We start from the raw sequence: 20825 nt of genomic DNA, 5'->3' as shown, positions 1-20825 counted from the left end.
TATTGTACTTTGTCAATCTTGTAATATTCCAGTATCATAATGTTATCATGATCTTTTATGTAGCCTATATAGAGACAGTGAAGATAGATATTTATTGAAAATAAGCATTACTTATAACATGTTCTTTGATTGCTAATTTTCGATTTATTCAATAAATAATACAGAAATAAGCAGTTTTGTAGATGTCTGGAAGCTTCTTTTGTTCATTTATCAAGTAGTATTATTCAGCAAAGTTATAATGTTTGATGAGATGGAGAGCCAAGGAGAACCAAGAGATAATTATTATAATTGATGGAGAGTCATATTATTATTATGTTTGATGAGATGTATAATCTTAATCACTTCGAATAAAGCAGATTGGTTTAGAGAGTCAATAGAGATAGTATCTCCATTGAACTAACACAATAATTTGAGAATATTCTATAAGAGTGAAAACAGAAGAATAAATTATTAAATTCTACAAGTGAAGAGTTCATCAATATTTTTTATGGGAATTATTGATCTGTGGCTTCGAAATTCTATCTATCATGACGTTATTTCTCAATCTCCTTTTCGTGTGAACATAGAAATTATTATACATGCCAGTTAACTGGTTTTCACAGAAGTGTTGGCATAGAAAGACTCCTATCGAAGGCAATATCTTGCGAATATCTCCTGCTTTTCAGGTATTCTGTAACATGGATGTTGTGAATTTAATAGATGGATCCTTCAACTGCTTACAAGACATAAATCATTCTACCGCTTCACAGCTCTCCACCTATAATTTTATTCGAGAATACGAGTAGGTAAGCATTTAGTTTTTTATGAGACCTATCCGACCATCCATATCAAGAAAACGTAAACCAAAATCCAGGTAAAATTTATTGTCAGAGGCGATAGTAAATTAAGGGTTGTAGGGAGAAATGAAAAGTACGTGAGAGAGAAGAATGAAAAACATCCATAAGAAACTCAGTAGGAGAGGCAGGTAAATAATAGTCATCTCCATGAATTTTTGTATGATTTTGTTATGGAGATGTATATATAGGGCACAAAATCATATTTACATGTTGAAAATAATGTACCAACAGTAGTAATGTACTGCTATGGGGCTGAACAGTCCAAGTGATTAGAGCAGTGTTTGTATGCAGCTTACTGCAACAGAAAATATCGATCAAATATTCTCATCTTGAATCTTCAATAGTAGGGCTACTCAAGTTTTCTTATTATATTTTCGATTTGATTGAAAATTGTCAATGCTATAAATGTTGATGTTCATGTTCTCTCACATTAGCTTATGTGGTGCTCAGGTGCTCTTCAAGAAAGGCTTCATCCTTGATTAATTTGTTTCTTGAACAAAAAAAAATGTTGAGTACAAAATTTGTATCTTGTTTATTTCTATTGATAAAGCTCCCCTCCCTGAAATCATTTAGGTGCAGATCACAATGATGCTGTATAGTGACTTCTTGCATCAGCTTTGTTGGAGAAAATAAATTATCCACTGGATGTAAGATGTAGCAGAATGATGGGACAAGTAGTGGAGGGGTGATCGAGTGGGTTCCAAACCGGTTGGCTGCCGGGTTACCCATGGCTCGTGCGCGTGCGAGAGCTCGCATCCTGGATCTCATCATCTTCCTCATGTGTTTCCACCACCTTCCTTCCGTCATAAAAAAGTCTCCAATCTTCTCCTCATCCATATTCTTCTCTCACTTCTGGACCATAAATTTCATCTTCCACTTATGATATTTCTCTTGTTCCTCCCTCTAACTCTTAGTCTCTCTCTTCCACTCTGACTTTATAACTCCTCTCTATCAATATCTCTCTTTCTCGCTTTTCCATTTCTTGCTCTCTTCTTTTTTCTCTCTTTTGCCTTGTCCAGGCAAGTCTGGATGGTATAGTAATATCTGCTGTCCATGACAATATATATACTTTACACTGCACGACCAGGACTATACTATAGCTAAGTATACTATAGCTATAATATAAGTATACTATAGCTTCCTGCCCCACCATACATTTAGTTTCCTTTCTTCCTCTAAACAATCCTCTCTCACTTTGGTCTCTCTATGGCAAGTTCAATTGCTGTAGCAAGAAGCACTTTTCTTGAGTTCGTTATTACTTCGCCTTTGTATGCTTTGAAGACTCACACATACAGACTCAAATTAAACTCAACCTCTTTCTCGTACTATTGTCCGCTGTGTAACCATAAATTTCTATTGTTATTGTTCTTTTCCCTCCGGGTCCTCACAATATTTCGCCTGCGTTCAGACTCACGATCGTTTGAAGGTCGAAGCGTCCACTCTGCTTCAGAGTATCACCGAAGTACTCGCTCAAATAGTATTTTTCAGATACTTTCTCCAAGCAATTCTATCATACTCAATTCTTGTCTCATTATTGAAAAAGCTATTTAGCAAATGCCTCAATTTCTAATGAAAATTGTAGAAATAGCTGTGATGTTGAGATTTGATCATGTATCATAATGGTTAGTTTAGTTTAATTTAAATGGTAATGATATTGATTGAAAAACATTGGTTCATGCGTAAATTGGTTGAATGCAAATCACAGTGATGGTGGACTGTATTGAGAAAATGTGACGAGTACTTTGCTTGTCGGATATTCATGAAAGAGCAATTTTTTTCTATTCCTCTCAAGAATAAGTGTCCTTTTGCAACAGCAAGCAAGTGGAAAAACTTTCATGGACTTCTGGTATAGTGAATTATATAGGAAACTTGTACTCCGTTATTTTTATGATTCATTCTAAATCACCCATCATATAAATAGTCTCTCACACAACCTTACTTCAGGTACCACAACTATTTGAACCACCACTCAACATTTATCTGGTTTGGGATGTGATTGATGAATCTCCTTGGAATCGATTCCCAATATAATTTACCTGCTTTCAGTCGGTGAAAACTTCTATTAAAATATAATAGTGGAATAGGAGATTTGGGAATACTAATAGGCTTGTATTCTGCCTTTGCCATTTGGAAGTTGGGTTAATGAGTAGGGAACTGGCGTCCATGACGTACCACATATTATCAAGTGAAGTCCTTACAAGTAATATTGGTCATTTTACCCATTTGTTCTGAGCCTGAACAATGATGAAGATTGAGAATCACTCGAAATGTTCGATTTTCTGAAAAAATAAAATATTTTCATAATCACTCGTCTTTTTCATGAATAGTCATATCACAAGGCTAATCAACATAATGAGATTTTGAAAAAGAAGTCAGTGAGGTTCTTGATTTTTGAGTGTTGCTTTTCTAATCTTCATTACTCCTGAAAGAATTAGCACCGGCTTCAGCAGTAGTTGTTTATTTTTCAAAGAAAAAAACTCCAAGAGCAATCTTTTCATTGACTCTGATCCTGTTGTACCTTTTTTAATCAACTAGAAGTACATCTGAGATCAGAGCATGTTTTGTTGTCGAATGACTTTCAACTCCTCTTCATCACCATTGTTTAATCTCTGTCATTTTTTATTTTCTGTATGGGCTGAGTCCTACCATGTTTGGCTGCATTCTCATTACACCTTTGATCTTCTCTTCCTTAGACAATGACGAGCACAGTCTGCAAAATCTTACTACAAAGTTTTGGTAGCTATATCACCAGAAAATATAGCTCAGATATTCTAAGATAAAAATATTCATTACTTACAAATTTGGCAATCTAAAATATATATTGACCTGGATGGCAATTATTCACAATCATTAATCATGAATTGCCTTATTGAATTGCTGCCGATTATAAAACATGAATGTTGCAGCTTGGTGTGGTGTTTTGGGTAATCCGTATATTGATTAAGTTATTTTATTCGTGATGGTCATGCTATTGAGACAATATTTGGATGGGAAAATTGTTCCAGTGGAATGGATTTGAAACGAAAAGTTCTTCTCTTTTTGTTTGAACGGTTTCATCCCTATTATTTGCAGTATCTTCCCATCTCGCTACACAACGTGAGCAGCTTCCGATCTATTCACGTTCTGATTGAAGTTTTTTTCGCGGACGGTCTCATTTTGACAACTAGCAAGGCTTCGTTCTGCACGGCTGTTATCTTCTCAGTTTTTGAGCGCACCGTGACGATGAATAATTCACGCGAAAAAAGTTACTCGTAAAATGTCTCGTATTCCGAACACGTAGGCTACGCTGAACAAGAAAAGTAGCCACTGAGTTTCCACGCGCTATGCAAATCAAAGAACAGGAAAGCAGAGTGAAAATTACTTTATAAGAGAAAAGAAATTGTATGCATGTTTATAAACTGTAACAGGTTTGGTGAAAGTTTCATGTTTAAAATATCAATTTTGAGGGGAGGTTACCGAATAACTTATTTTTCGGGAAGATATTTTGTTTTCATACCGGTGTAAGAAAATAATATATACAATGAGAGAATGAGAAGAACACTCTTGTTTGAAATTCAAATGAATCACAATCCCTAAAAACAATAGTAGGTATTGCTAAAACTCAAAAGGCTTCAGCTGCTTGAGCATCAACTTGATCAACATTTTGTTCATTTTATAATTCAGAATGATAACAGTACCTATTGATCAGTGACTATGAGGTCACGAGATACTAAGGATCGTGTATTCTATTCACCAAAACGAAAACTTGGTTTGAGCGCCAGTTGATGTGAATAACGAAAAATCTGGTGTGGCGCACTCGTGACGCTAGTGTTCCCGCGCATCTCAAGTCTACTATTCAAAGATTTGAGCCAGCTGGTGACAGGGCAATAACGTTGGAGACACACGAGGTCTGCTATCTCTTCATAGTGAATCATTTAATAGAATCAACAGTTGCCAACAGTTTGTAAATGGATAATCACATTTTCTCGAATTTCGAGCTTATTTTTAATTTTAGGTGAAAATAATACTGAACATTAATTGTAGAGATTCTCATGCTCAATCTTTTCCACTAGGAATTTTTTGTTTAAATTGTATCTGAAGCCTGATAATTGAGAATCTAAAATCATACTTTGCATAGATGGGGCAGAGCTCCTGAAATTTTTACAGATATGGGACTTGTGGCAGTTGATGGAGCTTATCGATGACTATTTAAGGTATAACTTTAATCAAAATCTTTGGTGCCGTTTTCGAGAAAATCGCGAAAAACCCTGTTTTCGACAACATTTTTTTCGCCATTTTAGCCGCCATCTTGAATCGCATTTGATCGGAATTGTTCGTGTCGGATCCTTATATTGTAAGGACCTTACGTTCCAAATTTCAAGTCATTCCGTTTATTGGGAGATGAGATATCGTGTACACATACACACACACACACACACACACACACACCACACACACCACACACACACACACACACACACCACACACACACACACACACACACACACACACCACACACACACACACACACACACACCACACACACACACACCACACACACACACACACACACACAACACACACACACCACACACACACACCACACACAACACACACACACACACACACACCACACACACACACACACCACACACCACACACACACACCACACCACACACACACACACACACACACCACACACACCACACACCACACACACACACCAACACACACACACACACACACACACACACACCACACACACACACACACACACAACACACACACACACACACACACACACACACACACACACACACACACACACACACACACACACACACACACAATTTTACACTTTTAAGAGCCTATATCTCGAAAACTGTTGGAGATATCACAAATCACCACAGAACAAATAATTAATAATATTGTAGAAAGTTTATCAAGCTTTATTCCTGAATAGTTAGTCATGTCGGTTGAACGCATTTCTCTCAAGATATGAGAGTGTAAGCAAAACATTGAAAAATGCAACTTTTAAACCACCCTCACCCCTTTAGCACAAGGGATAGGGATGAGGACTTTTGATATGTTTATCCCCTAACTGGTCCCAACAAAGCTGCAAAGTCAAAAATTGTGTTCAAAACATTCTCTCCAAATTCCTTTGTCAATTGGTCTATTTTTGCATAACTGAAGATATCACACTCAACACTGAAGCTGCTGCAACAGTCGTGGGGATGTGCGTAAACTTGTGAAATCATACATTAAATTGAAGAGAATTTGATGCTCTATAAGCTCATGATCAGCATGGATGTTTTCCATCGATATTCAAAAAGTTATTAGAGCAAAAATAGCAAAAAATTGAAGGAAAATGTGTTTTTTCAAAAATGTCACATCTCTTAGAGCGGATATCTCTAAAAGTAAAAGAGATATAAAAAACTGTTAGATCAATATTGTAGGAAATTATGTAAGCTTTAATTTCTTATAGAATAGTCATGTCTGTGAAATGCATAATTTTCGAGTTATTTGCGAGAAACCAAAAAATGGTTCCTCTGAACCACCCCCACCCCCTTAGCACAGGGGGCTGTGGTGGCGACTTTTGATATGTTTACCTCCTCACTACCCTCAACAGAACTGCGGGGTCAAAAATTGTCTTCCAAACTTTTCCTTCTATACCCTTTTTTGAGCATTCATTGCCTGGACTATTTCCTTACCTTAGGGCAAGGAAAGTAAAAATTCATATAATTATAACAAAACTAATTCAAAATCATCTGACTTGGAACCAACTGCCGCTCATAGGCCTATGATTTATATGCCCTAGCAGAGTTATGCCCTAGCCTATTAATGATTTAAACTCTAGTTTAAACCGTAGATCCATCCAGAACTCCTAAAAGCCGTTCAAACGGGACTTCAGATAAATAGTCTATTGAATAGTCAAGTATTTCATGAATAGTCTATTGAATAGTCAAGTATTTCTTGCTTCGCGTTTATTTTTTTAATAATATCAGATAGTTGACAAAAAGATGTCTCGTAGTTATTTCATTAATGTAAATGAATACGTCATAAATTTAGTGAGAGCAACAGATTAACAAGCCTTTTATGAGTGTATAGATCTGATGATTTCTCGATGTTTATTTTCTATATCTCTTAATAGTGGCTAAATTTCATATTCATAGGAACAATACATGTATTTTGAGTTACCTCAAAGTATATTTGAACTTGTTCCAGACTCAAGCACTCAAGGATTATTGATATAAATATAGCGCTATTAGCATTTTATATTACTAATTCAGTTATATTTCTACAAATTAATATATTGTTTTCACTCATAAATACAGTAAATACATTCTGCAATACCAAATCTCATTGAAAATCTAATCTTTCATCTAATTTACAATACATCAAACAACAATCCACATTCAATAACATTATTTATTCTATTATTACTTCGGTTAATATTATCACATAATTTTGTTTATTTCATTGTCCTGCAATACTTATAGAATTTTATACTTTTATTAACTTTATTATTTTGTGATTGTAGAAATGTCTGTAAAATTATTTGGAAAATAAAATTTCAATTGAATACCAACCACTCTGATTTTTAATTCCATTCTATTGAAAATTTAAATCATAATCTCAAATATTCTTATTTTGTGTAACTCCCAGCCTGGTAATGGTGAAAGATGAGAAGCAGATGTGAGCGGATTCGATGTGTTAAAAAAATCAAGCACTTCAGGCATGAGCCTGCTAATGAACAAGCACACACTTTGAGTGTTTTGTACAGTTGAGTGCTTCATGTGAATTGTAGGCCTACAGGTTTTTAAAAGGTTTGGAAATAAGAATCGACGCTTATATTAGACATTCTCGACGTTTTCTGTTTTGATATATCCCTTTGAATTCAAGTTTGATGAGTTATGGAAATTACACATTATAATAATTTTCATGATTCTTCACTAGTAGCCCAGTCAAATAGTCATTAGAATGCGGCCCGACCAAACAAAAATTAAGGTAATTGATTTTATTGTTTTAATCGGTCCATTTGGGTATTAGTAAGAGTGATCTATGGTTTCCCACCTAAATTTCTGAAGGCATAACTTTTGGCAGCCTGAAAACCAAGAGATTTTGGTACTTTTTTCAGTTCTTTTACGATATCTCCAAAACCAATTGTTCAATCGATATCTTTGTTCCATTCTTTTTTGAAGAGCATTCAATTCTCTTCAATTTTCATCCCCTGAATGTTCTTCTAACTCCAATAGGAATCGAGTTATAGCTCGTTGAAATTTGTTTATTTTTAGAACTAGATCATAGAGTATCTGTGACTAGTTCTAGAAGCATATTATAAAAGTGACAGGGAATTGAAATTCAGATTTTGAAAACACTTTAATTATAATATTATATTCTATCTCAAATTAGGACTACAATATTTGTTTCTCAAAGTAGGCTTGAATAATTCTGATTGTAGGTCGAAAAAGTGTACTTTTTTGTGATCTTCGGGAAATGGAGACAGTTCATCGCGATACATAACCGGCTCCGATGTAGATTAGAAGAGCTCTACAATTACTATATATAAACTAGAGACTATATTATAAAGCATGTGTAGAAAAATAAAATAATAAACTGGACTTGTAGAACCGGTTGTGAAGACCGATCTCGACTCGGACCATATTAGAAGCAGGGTCACGTTTCTGCTGGCTTTTGTTTTCTTTCTATCTCTCCTCTTCTGTCTCTTTTCTCTGCCACATCCCTTCTTCCACCTCATCCATTCCAACTACCTCTTCTATTTTGTCTCTTCCTCTTCGACTCCTTCCACACTTTTTTATTTTTTTACTTTATCATTTTTCCTCCTACTTGTTTGTGGTTGGAGCAGCGGGTTGGAAGGGGATGCCTCAGGCTTCCCCTGCGTTTAGCTGTACAGACTACAGAACTCTTCTACACATTTCCAGCTCGCAACATCTTGTACATGAAAACTTGCAAATATTCAAGTGACTTATTGACCTATTTAACGCCAGTTTGTAGGAAATAGATTGGAAATTAATCTCACGTTCTCAATAATGTTAAATAGTGTTAATTGATATCTGTATAATGCTCCAATTATAATCTTCTCTTGACCTTGCTCCTTTATTCTATTATTGTCATTCTAGGAAAATACATTCAAGTCTCATATTTCAAGACTCCAAAGATATGCATATCAGTATTCGTTTGGATATTTACTGAATATCCAGAGTTAACATGAAGGTCTGTGATCTTCTATTGTGTGATCTTCTCATGAAGTCTGTGCGTCTCCAATATTAAAAGCAAAAAAGATGGAAAATTTAGAATAGTTTGAACGATTAAGGGCCGTTTGCACAGTATAAGCTTAAGCTAAAGCTTAAACAGAATCTGGATTTTTTTTGGTTTAAACAAAAATTCCGTTTCCACAGTATCAGTTTAAACCACGGTAGGCTATTTAGATGAAAACGGTAGAGGCCACGAAATGTATGCGCAGTGGCCAGCCAGCTAGATTGCGTCATCGACACCAACCGAGGTTTTCAATATCTATTGGCAATATTTATGAAACTTTTTTGTTAAAACAGATGATTGGATATAAAATGACGTCAGCTACACCGGAAATTTAGCACAAACATGCGCATGACACCTACCGTCTTCTTCTATATACCGTGGTTTAAACTCTGTGTTGAGTTCAATTAAACTCTGGAAAAGTTTAAACCTCCAAAGCAGGAGGTTTAAACCAAATATTTTGGATTAACTTGACATTTGTAAAGATTTGATGGGGAAACAGCTGATAGTAAATTATTTTTCGACAGTTGTTTTTAATGCTTCTGTAGACGATAATAATTATCAATTTAGGTTATAGTGAATCATTATTAAAATTAAAAATAATTATAATGGAGGAGTTGATAGACGTTTTTAATGCGATTGATAAAGATGACTGCGAAGATATTTTAAAACTGAGAAAAATTGGGCAAAAACGAATGATTTAAATTTCTGGGATGATAAAGAATTTTCTTAACGGTTTTCTCGAGTAAAGCAACTGCAAATCCAGTATTTGATTAAATAAACCACTTGATAGAAAATAAGACAATTTTTGACAGTGGTCTTTGATTAGGAAACATATTTTTAATAACACATATCTGAGATATTTTGCTTTCGAGAGATTTCTAATGAACGAGGAAGATTGTAGTAGATTTAAGCGTAACAAAATCGCTTTTTTAAAAACATTCTAAAATATATTTTTTGGTGCCTACTAAATAGAAGTTTGTATCTAATAGTAATATATAGCATTTCGTCATTTTTTGATCGCTTTTCACTTTTATTACCGTACAGCTTGCAGCTTTGTAGATTTTGAACAAGGAAATAGTAACTACATAACCTCAATTTACTGATGGTTTGTAAACAAATAACAAATTTCCTGTGAGAATCAGCCTTCCTGATATTATAAACGGTGACATTCTATTACCAACTTAACGCTAAACTAGTTTAACTTAAACTGGATTAGTAAATGCACTGAGAAACGGGATTCAAGTTTAAACTTTCAGATTAACTTAAACTCTATTAACTTAAGCGAGTCTAACAATATATACTGTGCAAACGGCCCTAATAATGATAAGCTTGAAAGCATGAAATATGAAGTTTACAAACTCAACATAAAATAGAATAAAGACCAACTAATACTACAATAATCAAATGAAAATTCCTAGAGAACATTGCTTGATTGAATTGAATCACTTACCAATCATTTCCACCCCTCTTTTATCGGGTATTTTGCAGCTTCTAGGTCCATTATGCACAATCTCGGTTTAAACGGAGATGGATAAACTGTTGGTTCGAGCCCGTAAATAAACAGGTTATAGCAAAGACCTTGAAGAGATAAGGTCTTTGGGTTATAGATGCGAACATGCCCACTTGTAATTGAACATGCCCGTAATTGAACAACCGTAGAATAAATTGTCTATAGTTGAGCCTATTTTTATATAAAGTATAGTTGCTCCATGGTTGTGCATATGGCACACTCATCAAAAGCGTAGTTGATCATGAGACGAGTCAAATCACAAGCTCAACAACTTCAAATATTTAAATAATCCTGGCACTCAGGATTACACTGTTGAAATCTAAAATATAAATTTACTACACTGATATTTTATAAAACTCTCAAATTCTATTTTCAAACGTCATGATATTTTAACATGTTATTATACTAATAAATCATATTACTTTGGTCCTGAATAATTTAGGAACAGAATAGTTAAACAGTAGTCTCACGATTAAGTAGCGTAATAAATATTGAATAAAAACAAATGAATCAATAAAACAACCATAATAAATGTATTATAGAGATCCAATTAATCATGTTAAGAGTTCCTATTGGTTATTTCCATTGTAATTGATTAATCAAGATTGAAGTCGATTGAAAACATTATACGATAAAACCATTTCCCCCAAGATTAATGTGATATGGGTTGTCAAAAAATACTACCCATTGAAGAAGAGGGTAATATTTTATTTGTCTTATAGAGCAGTTTTCTCATTTTGATTGAGGGCTACGTTCAGCCCATTGTAACAACCAGCAGAAGGGGTTCGTCTTCTTACAGCCTCAATCAAGAGATGTCATGATGTTATGGTATTGCTTGTAGCTGGAAGAGGTCCGAGGCCCTAAGCTATATAGTAAAAAGCATGCTATCAAACTAAGCTCTCAGAAACCGGTTAGCCAGAGAATAGCGTGCTGCAGTGTAATTTATACGTTGTGTTTACATGGTGAATAATGATCCCGCAGCGATTCTGTCCGGCAGACAGAGAGAGAGGTACTTTCCACAAGAGGGAGATCATGCACTAGAAGAAGAAAAGCGACCATTAGGGCACTTGACGCTAGATTGGCCCGGTCACCATTAATATGATCAGCCCTCAACCATCAATCTTCCAAAGCACCGAAATTATGGAGGAAGATCATAGCTAATATTATTATCAATCAAGCGATTCTGTTGCTCTGCACAATACTTGAAAGACACCATAACAACTACTTTGTATATATTTACATTGTACAGAGTGTCCCAAAGTTCTCTTGTTATAGGTAACAACTGTAATAGTCAACATGAAGAGAAAACTTATTTTGAGCATGTCTTTGTTCTTGAGAAATTGGATCACTCATTAAATTGAGGGAACGAGTCCAATTAAATTTTTGCTCCTCATCCCCTTCTTCAAATCAGCAATTCAATTGAAGATCAAATTTATAATTTCTTAGCTTTTGTAAGTTTTGCAAGGCTGTAAAGATTGTCACGTGGTATTTTAGCACCACAAAATATTTTTGAAATGAACTATTGAGCTTTAATAGAATTATAAAATAGAAAGGAAAGATAGCCTAGTCAAAGTACCACTCAAGTAAAATCGAATGTTATTAATGATAAAGAGTAATCATATTATCTAAAGCGATAAGAAAATCATGCAAAATTGTAATTCAACAATAATGAGGATTCATTTGCAGAATTAAAAATTATAAAGCAGCTTATTTATTATTGGCAGATCATAAAAAATAAAAGTTTGCATGTACATTTGAGGTTAGAATTCTTTGTTTTTGTTTTAAATGAATCAATTGATCTAGGATAAATCGATAGTTCTTTGAATCGATACCTAACGAATCAGCTGATTGCTCGATCAACCAGTATAAATTGAATTATAAAGTTTACTCACAAAATATGTATTATATACACTAGCTCAAACGAGCTCATTTTTAAAGGCTTTTTAATAGTGAATTGGGGAATTGATCAAAGCGCTATATAAATTAATTCAAGTTTAAAAAATTCGCAACGTGTTGAGTGCTATCATATAGTCTATAAGAACGTTTTATGAATTTATTTGATTTATGTAGGAAGCTTACTTCTATGCACGGCACAAACTCATAAAAATCCTGAGATCATTAAATTGTTAATTATTATTTGCTCATTGATTAAAGCATGTCATGTTAAATCTACAGGCCGAACAGGATTTAAGTTGTAGAATTCTGAATTGACTTGAAGTCCATGTATCAGTATTAAATACAAATTTATAATTTTTAAAGCTCACGACAGGGAATGCTATTAAGCCTTGTGATAATTATTCAAATTATAGAAAAGAATTTATTTAAATAAATTATAGATATAAGAATATTTCATATATATATTATTTTATGTGAATATATTTCATGTTTTATGTCAGCATACAAAATCATGGAAGTTTTTATTATATCCTATATTCATCTCGTGATATACAGTTTGAGCTGTCTGGGTACCAAGAAAAAATATTCTGCAGCACATAAAATTAATGAATCAATTAATATTGATCTTATTAAGAGCATTCATTACTTATCATCCTTTGATGATAGTCATACTAGTCCGCCAGAAAAATCATATTGATAATTATATTAATAAGGTTCCAGTCATATCATATAAGGATCCAGAGAACTTCAAGAACTGGCGTTGTAAGTTCTACGGAATTTCAGAAGGATAAATTGGTGAATACCTGTATCCATGACAAGCGTTTTAAAAATCAACTAGAAAAAACCATAGTTGGTCTTCATTATTCTCGATTGGATACATGGTTACTGGTAATCAGTCATCAACTATCTTTTTGATTTCCTTATTGGTATTCTTCAAGAACTTCACGGAAGCAGCGGTAAGAATTAATGATCACCAGTCATTGAACCCTGTGGTGATTAATTATATTTGAAAAATTCATGCATCTACCACTGAGCTAGAGCTGTGGTTTGAACCCAGCAATTTTGTGAGCCGGACGGCCTTAACTTTTTGCGAATTTATTTGCAAAATAGGGATTTTAGCAACCGCTCTTATGAATATCAGAAATACCACACCACATATGAATGGTTGGCAATCCACATCTTTACAAGATGCACTTGCTTCCAATTGTATTGTTTGCGATCCGAAATGCCTGACTAGTAAAACGATTGTTTCAAATAGTTCTAAGGCATCGTTAGATAGTTCCATTTCAAGTGGTGCATTAAAAGACTGTTTCCAATAATTCAAAATGGAGATAAACAATATGGAACCTCTACTAAGTTATCAATCCTGGCACGTCTGGAGTCAGTAGGTTCGAACCAAACTCTGTTCCTGATGAACGAGGTTGCATTGACTTGAGGTTTCATTGACTTGTCAATGAAAATACTTCTGAATTTATCAAAAGCATTCAATTCAACAAGCATCTATCAGATAATATTATGTCAAGGTCTCTCCTTCACCGGTCAACACTCTCATCAATCTTGGGTTTCGTTATAGTAAAGAAGTCCTTCTACAGCCTCAGGGTCGATAAGTCCCAAATCTGATAACTTGCTGAATAGGTCTCCTTGATTCTTCGTATATTGAACATCTCTTGCATCAGATTCTCCTCTTGCCGAATATTGTTCTCTGGTTTATTCCAATACGAATTCACAAAGCAGAAACAGTCATTTTCGAGTTCCACCACTTGAATATTCATAAGCGGCTGGAATAAAATATTTATCTATTGAATATGGATGAGGCTATGAAGGAGCGTTGTCAAACGTCTCTTAGGAAGGTGTGTCTCCACTCAAAAGTAATGAATGTGTGGGAGATGAAATAAACCAAACAACTCTATGTACAGTCCTCTCCAGAAGTGAAAGCACTCGTCCTCATAATCTTTATGCCGTATAATCATAATGCATAAATTTGGTGCCTTTTGGCATAGAGTAACTTCAAACTAATCTGGAAAGTGTGTGGATTTTGAATCAAGCTATGATGTTATTGTACACATTGTGATTCAACCTTCAATTAAGCTTTAATTTACTCGGAACAGTAGGCTTTACTTAAAATGATCTGAACAATTAATGAACGACCGAAACAAAGTTGCAGTTTAGACATGAATGCTTTGAGCAATCGACTTCAAATTTTAAGCACTTATTCATTGAACCTTCTCGATAATATAACAGCTTAACATTGGATGTGCAAATTTATGAAAAAAATTAGTAAATTGAATTGGCATTACTAACAGGGTCGGCTACAGGATTAAATTTTCAGATAACAGTCGATCATAAAAAATGACATACTAGAGGGGGATATTTTGGAGGGGGGAAACGTTCACAAAATGTTAATGCAATATGATTAGTTGATATCAATGACTATTGTTATCAATTAGAAAGTGAATAAATCAGTAATTTATATTCAAATATAACTTGGGAATACGATGTACCTTCTTTTTCAACTCATTACCCATCAATCGCTGCTATCTGTTGGCAGAGTTTTGAATCAGTTACGGTACATTATAAGAAGTGTCATATGAGTAAGTAACATATCATACACATCCAACATCTACTGTCATCTACCCGAATCAGAATTCTGAGTTGGATTTTGATTTGTTGAACGTCAACTGACTAACAGGAGAGAATAGGTAAAGTAAAAATGGAGATTTCCATCCATCAAGTGCTGTTATCTGTGGAGTCCAGAAGTGTCACAAAACTTGTCTCTAGTCTCGAACTTGCTTGATATCAGCCCAGAATACAATATATTATAATATGCTGTATTCTGTGATATTGGTTATTCTTGTTCCTATTACCAGAACTCCCTCCCACTCTACTTGGAAACGAGGTCATCAATATTATTACTCAGAGATTATAAACACTTGATAATATAATACGTATTATTCCTTATCCAAGTATGAGTTTAATTATTGATATTTGCATATAACTTTGAAATAGCTGCCAATATTTCGGGTAAGCCGAGTCCTACCCGTTCATGTTATATCAGATTTCTATTGCTAGTTATTAATACTGTAATTATCAAGGATGTGATCATTTGAATATTTTGAATGATATGTGATTTATTAAATAAACTTAGAATTCATTCTACGTACATTTAATTCATATATTCCTTTATCCCCAATATTCAATTAAGAAGAATGAAAAAAAAGTTAGTTTTATGAGCTTCTATGTTAAATAATTGTGTCGCTTTATTGTATTAATATATTTTGTGTGGAATTAATTTAAATGGAATTGAAGGGTCCGTATCACAGAGACAAGTAGTGTTTTTGAACGATATTAGTGTCACAGAGACAAGTTTCATAGGAACAAGTACTTCTATAAATGGCAGTCTCACAGGAACAAGTTCCCACAGAGACAAGCTGAGTCTCACAGAGACAAGTAGAGTCTCACTAGAACAAGTAGAGAAGAGTCTCATTCGAACAAGTAGTGTCACTGGAACAAGTAAAGGGATAGAGTCCCATTCGAACAAGTGGAGTGTCACAAAGACAAGGTCAGTCTCACAGGAACAAATTGGTGTGGTGTCTTGCCTACACATGAAGATGGAGGCATTCCATTTGTTCTAATGAATTGGATGTCAACTGTTTTTTAATATATATACATAAAATGGTGACATGAATAGAATAGAATGACTGCCTTTATTTTTCCTAGAGAGCGAAGTTAGGGCGCTGGCAGTCGACCCTCTCTTACACTCAACTCTCTATCAAGTAATATAACAATACAAAAAAAATAAGATTAAAAACAAACAATAGTTAAGTTATCTTCTTATTCAAAATAATAACAAATTTTAAATTATTGAAAAGAAAGAAAAAATAATGACATTGAAAATAATACATTAAAATGCTGAATAATAGTATTTTCTGATACTTCATCACTTTAGTAAAAAATAAGATAAACTAACATATTTAAAATAATGTTACAGTAGGCCTACATAGCAAACTGAAGTGTTTGCTGTACATTTCATTTCCTACTTATTATCACTATGTAAATCTCGAAGTGGATAAGTGAATTACATTATGATTTATTTATATAGTAAAATAGAATCTTCCTTCAATCAACAAACAACGCTCCTTCAATCCACGTGACATACATATTATATAAATATATAATTTACATATGTAAATAATGTGGTGACATCATTTTGATGCCAGCATTAAACGTTTCTCCTGTGGAGGAAAAATGATGAATTTAGTAGACTGTTTAGTGGATCCTAGACATTTAGATTAAAATCTACATAACAATTGATTCCCCTTCTCATCCAGGATATTTGTGGTTTCTTAAAATTTCGATTTATTGACCGAGCGAAGTGAGTTCTAAGATTCAAATCGACGGTTTTGCATGTCTCTCTATGTTTATAATTATGTTCCGCAATTACGGCGAAACGCAGCAATAGATTACCATGAAATTTGACAGGTATATTTCTTTTTTAATTGTGCCTCGACGTAAAATATAAGGTTTTTGGAAATTTTGCATTTTAAAGTTAATACAATAGGAAAAGTCTCCTTCGAACGCCAATATTACAGTAAAAATCAGAATAGAATCATTCATCAGCTGTCGAGTGGATTTTTAATTGCATGCAATAACGCATGCAATTTATATCTCAATGTAACTTGGTGAACAATTAGCTGTCGTGTTGACTATTCATTGCATGCAATGACACATGCAATTAATAACGGAAAGTAAACATAGTATTTTCTCTCGACCTTTCTCTGCTTTCAACTCGGGCTGACCTGTTGCCAGTGTGTTAAAGGAGATTAGCTTTTGGTGTTGGCATATTTTTGATACACTAACCCCAACAGCCATTAGCCGTTTTCACACCGACATCTTGCCGACACGACATACAGACAGGATTTACTCTTATGGACAGTATGAGACGAGGCTGTGTTTTATAACTGCGCGAGGTCCACTGTTCAATAATTCAATACAATGGTACATGTACAAAATGTAAAGCTGACTAGCACCGAGGTAGAATCAATTTAATCTTAAATAATTTGAAATAATTTCAAGTTGTTAGGCTTCATTTATTCATTGAACACCTATTTTATCATTATGGGTTATCAGAACCTATTGGAATTATGTAGATAGCCTTCAATGGATAAATTGAGTTCCATGTAAGTATTTCTATCAAACTCCAAAATAACTATTTCAATGTGACTTTCTTGTGGCCAAAGGTTAAGGCCAAATTCTGATACTGCAGTAAAATCAACTTATACATAAGTGATATCAATGTAAGAGAGTACAGATTATATACTTCTAGATGGATGGAACAATTTTGGAAAGATGTCATCCAACGGTATTTGAATACACTCCTGACTGTTACTGTATGGGAGTACCACAAGTAATTTATAAGTTTTCAACTCGTCAAACGAGTGGTCATAGATACAATAGTGTAATCAACGGTTATAATCTTCTCCTATCTATATATTTTTCACCTTCTTCCTCTTATTCTTCTTCTTCTTCCCCCCCTAGCTTTGTCCAGCAAGGGCTGATTTCTTTTTGTATTATGGAGTCCCTTTTATATAAGGTACCAAGAACAAGAACGGCAAGGCCATTGTATTCTAATACCCGAGACGTCAGTCTGCAGATTGTTGTTATGGAATGCAGAAAACTTCTTTTACCACCCTTAGACAATAAATGATAAAAAGATAGAGACCATATCCATCGATTTTGGAAGCGGCATGTCTTTTTATCATTTATTGTCTAATATATATATATATATAATATATATATATATATATATATATAATATATATATATATATATATATATATCCTATTTATTATATTATATACCTATGAGTATAGGTGTCATAAGGGGCACACTATGATTCCTCACCCACCATAAAGCATAATTATATATCGAAATCTCTCACTCGCACTCTCACAAATACCCTTTCCTTCGGGCTCACTCTCACTCACTCTCTCTCTCTCTCTCTCCCTCACTCCCTCTCTCTCTCTCTCTCTCTCTCTCTCTCTCTCACTGAAACGCAGATTTCGGTCTTTGACACTAATATCATGCTTTAGTTAGATCAATAATGTTTCAATAGCCATCTGGAAATTACTGAGATATTGCAATTATTCAAATTCTAATGAATGTATCCTATTATATTAAGCGAGCAATTTCTGTATACATATATTTATATGGTTATGTGGTTATATGGTGTCACGTTATTTTTTTCAATAACGAGTTGCCCTGCTTGGCTGCAGTCGGTAGAGCATGAATAACAAGATATATAATCCTTTTTCTGGTTCTTAGAATAATAATAATACCAATTTCTTACTGGCTCGCCCAGGAGCTCCTGCAGTTCTCTGCTCTTGCTGGTTACTGACGTCTGCTGCTCCAACAGTCCACATTAATTTCTGTGACTGATTTGTCGAATTCCGCAAATACAGATGCGAGAATTTACGCTGCTGCAACTTAATACTATGACCTTGAGATTCTTCAAATCGGATTTGCTGTTACTGGATAATTTATATAAATCTCTGGAACGTATTATTTCCAAAGATTTGATAATCAATGCTGTATATCGCTGTTTTCCCCAACTTATTCGGTGAAGAATATAGTTGGCTGGTAATCTTAATAAATTTTCAATACTGGTAACTAAATAGATTATAACGAGATTGGTCATGCATGGAGATAGAGAAATAAATAAAGGATACACCATCAAAATTGATACAAGTATATTACACAAAATATCAACGAATAAACAAATATATATATATAGAGCAACAAGTATAAAAAATAAAAATAAGAACAAATATATATATATATCAAAAAATATCACAGATTAGCTCACTTATTAGGTTTTTGCTTTTAGCACGAAAAATTACCATGTGCTTCTTAAATCATCAATCCTATGCATTTAGATTATGCAGCTCAGTTATCGACTTGCTGTTGCTTGTCGAATAAAATCTCATATACCTTCTTTCCAAATTAATATAAATTATTAATTAATAAATTCTAAATCTCAAATATATTAATATGTATATCTCAGGGCTAAAGGTTCGGCCTCTGGTGGAAATTAGATAAATCAATTTATCCAGTGAACATGAGCTTCATTTATATCTTTATAATTTACTAATAAAATTAATGATCGAGTGAGCATATATAGGCTATATTATAACATTAAATTTAAATATTTATTTCATCTGTGCATACTTAGACATGTGAATCTGATATATAGTTCTCAATTAGTAAAATCGTTTTTTGTACATCTCAAGACTTGTAAGACTTGTGCAAGTTTGATATTAATTTCAATATTTTAAATCTTGTTTCACTCGAAGCACTGAGGGCGCCCTAGATAAATATATTTCTTGTTAATTATAACTCACGTGACGAAATTCACAAGATGATGATGGCGATCCGAATTTTCCATCGTCTTGGGTTTTCTGGTGGCCGAAGTCGTCCTCTCCAAGGGAATAAATAAATATCTGTATGACTTACACTTTAATACTAAGTCTTATGAAAATTAATTATTGAATTTTAACTTAAATCTTTCAAACGTACAATTATTAACGAAAAAGGGACTTTTGCTCTATAAAATTAGTGGCGTTCCATGGTGACGACATCTAGCAAGCAAGTGGGCTCTGATCTACCCCTATTCTCTCCGATCTGTATTCCAAATTTGCATATTATTTAAATATTCAACTACTTTGCTGTGCCTTTGCCTTTTAAAAGATGATAGATAAGATAATTTTGAATAAAATTTAGAATTTAGAAATAGGCCGACACATCTAGAAAATACCTGAGTCTATACCTAATTCATGCAGGTGAACGGGCTAGAGTCAAGAAAACTTCAATTAATCTTGCCATGCCTGATTTACTAGGTTTCTACTATAAACTAACACTACACTTTGAAATAATTAAAAAAAATACAAACAACTTCAATAAACATTGGCAACTAAAATCGAACAACAGAAACAACAATTTCATGTTACTTTGTTGACATTCTTCATCTGATTCGGGGGCGCATTACTATCCCCGTTTAGATAGCAATACGTCACAAAACCAAACAAGACCAGTCATAAAATAACCAATTAATTTCAACATGAAATTACTCAAGAAAGAAAAAACCCGTTGAACCCAAATTTCGTCGATAGTAACCCATATAACCCATTTCATAATAATTTTGAATCCCCACTTTTGATTGACATTCTCGAATGAACCTTTGTTTCACTACACTGCACTTTCGTTGGTCTGTACGTTGCTTTATCGTCGGGGTTACAGTACCTTGTTTTTGGCGGTGAGCTTTTACCGG

The 20825-nt window shown here is 33.9% G+C and overlaps 1 protein-coding gene across 1 annotated transcript in view; it reads right to left on the bottom strand.

Annotated features, from left to right (window-relative positions):
• LOC111056195 (nuclear pore complex protein DDB_G0274915) overlaps positions 1-10643 on the bottom strand; it is a 65688-nt gene extending 55045 nt beyond the window's left edge. The window contains exon 1 of the mRNA XM_039436588.1: positions 10547-10643. Within this exon, the coding sequence (XP_039292522.1) occupies positions 10547-10553 (7 nt within the window). The 5' untranslated portion in view covers positions 10554-10643. The remainder of the gene's footprint in view (positions 1-10546) is intronic.
• Between the last annotated feature and the right edge of the window lie 10182 nt (positions 10644-20825).

This window comes from Nilaparvata lugens, chromosome 1 (assembly GCF_014356525.2).
Source record: "Nilaparvata lugens isolate BPH chromosome 1, ASM1435652v1, whole genome shotgun sequence".
NCBI lineage: Eukaryota > Metazoa > Arthropoda > Insecta > Hemiptera > Delphacidae > Nilaparvata > Nilaparvata lugens.
Note: the sequence above shows the minus strand (reverse complement) of the source record. Positions and strands in the feature narration are given on the sequence as shown.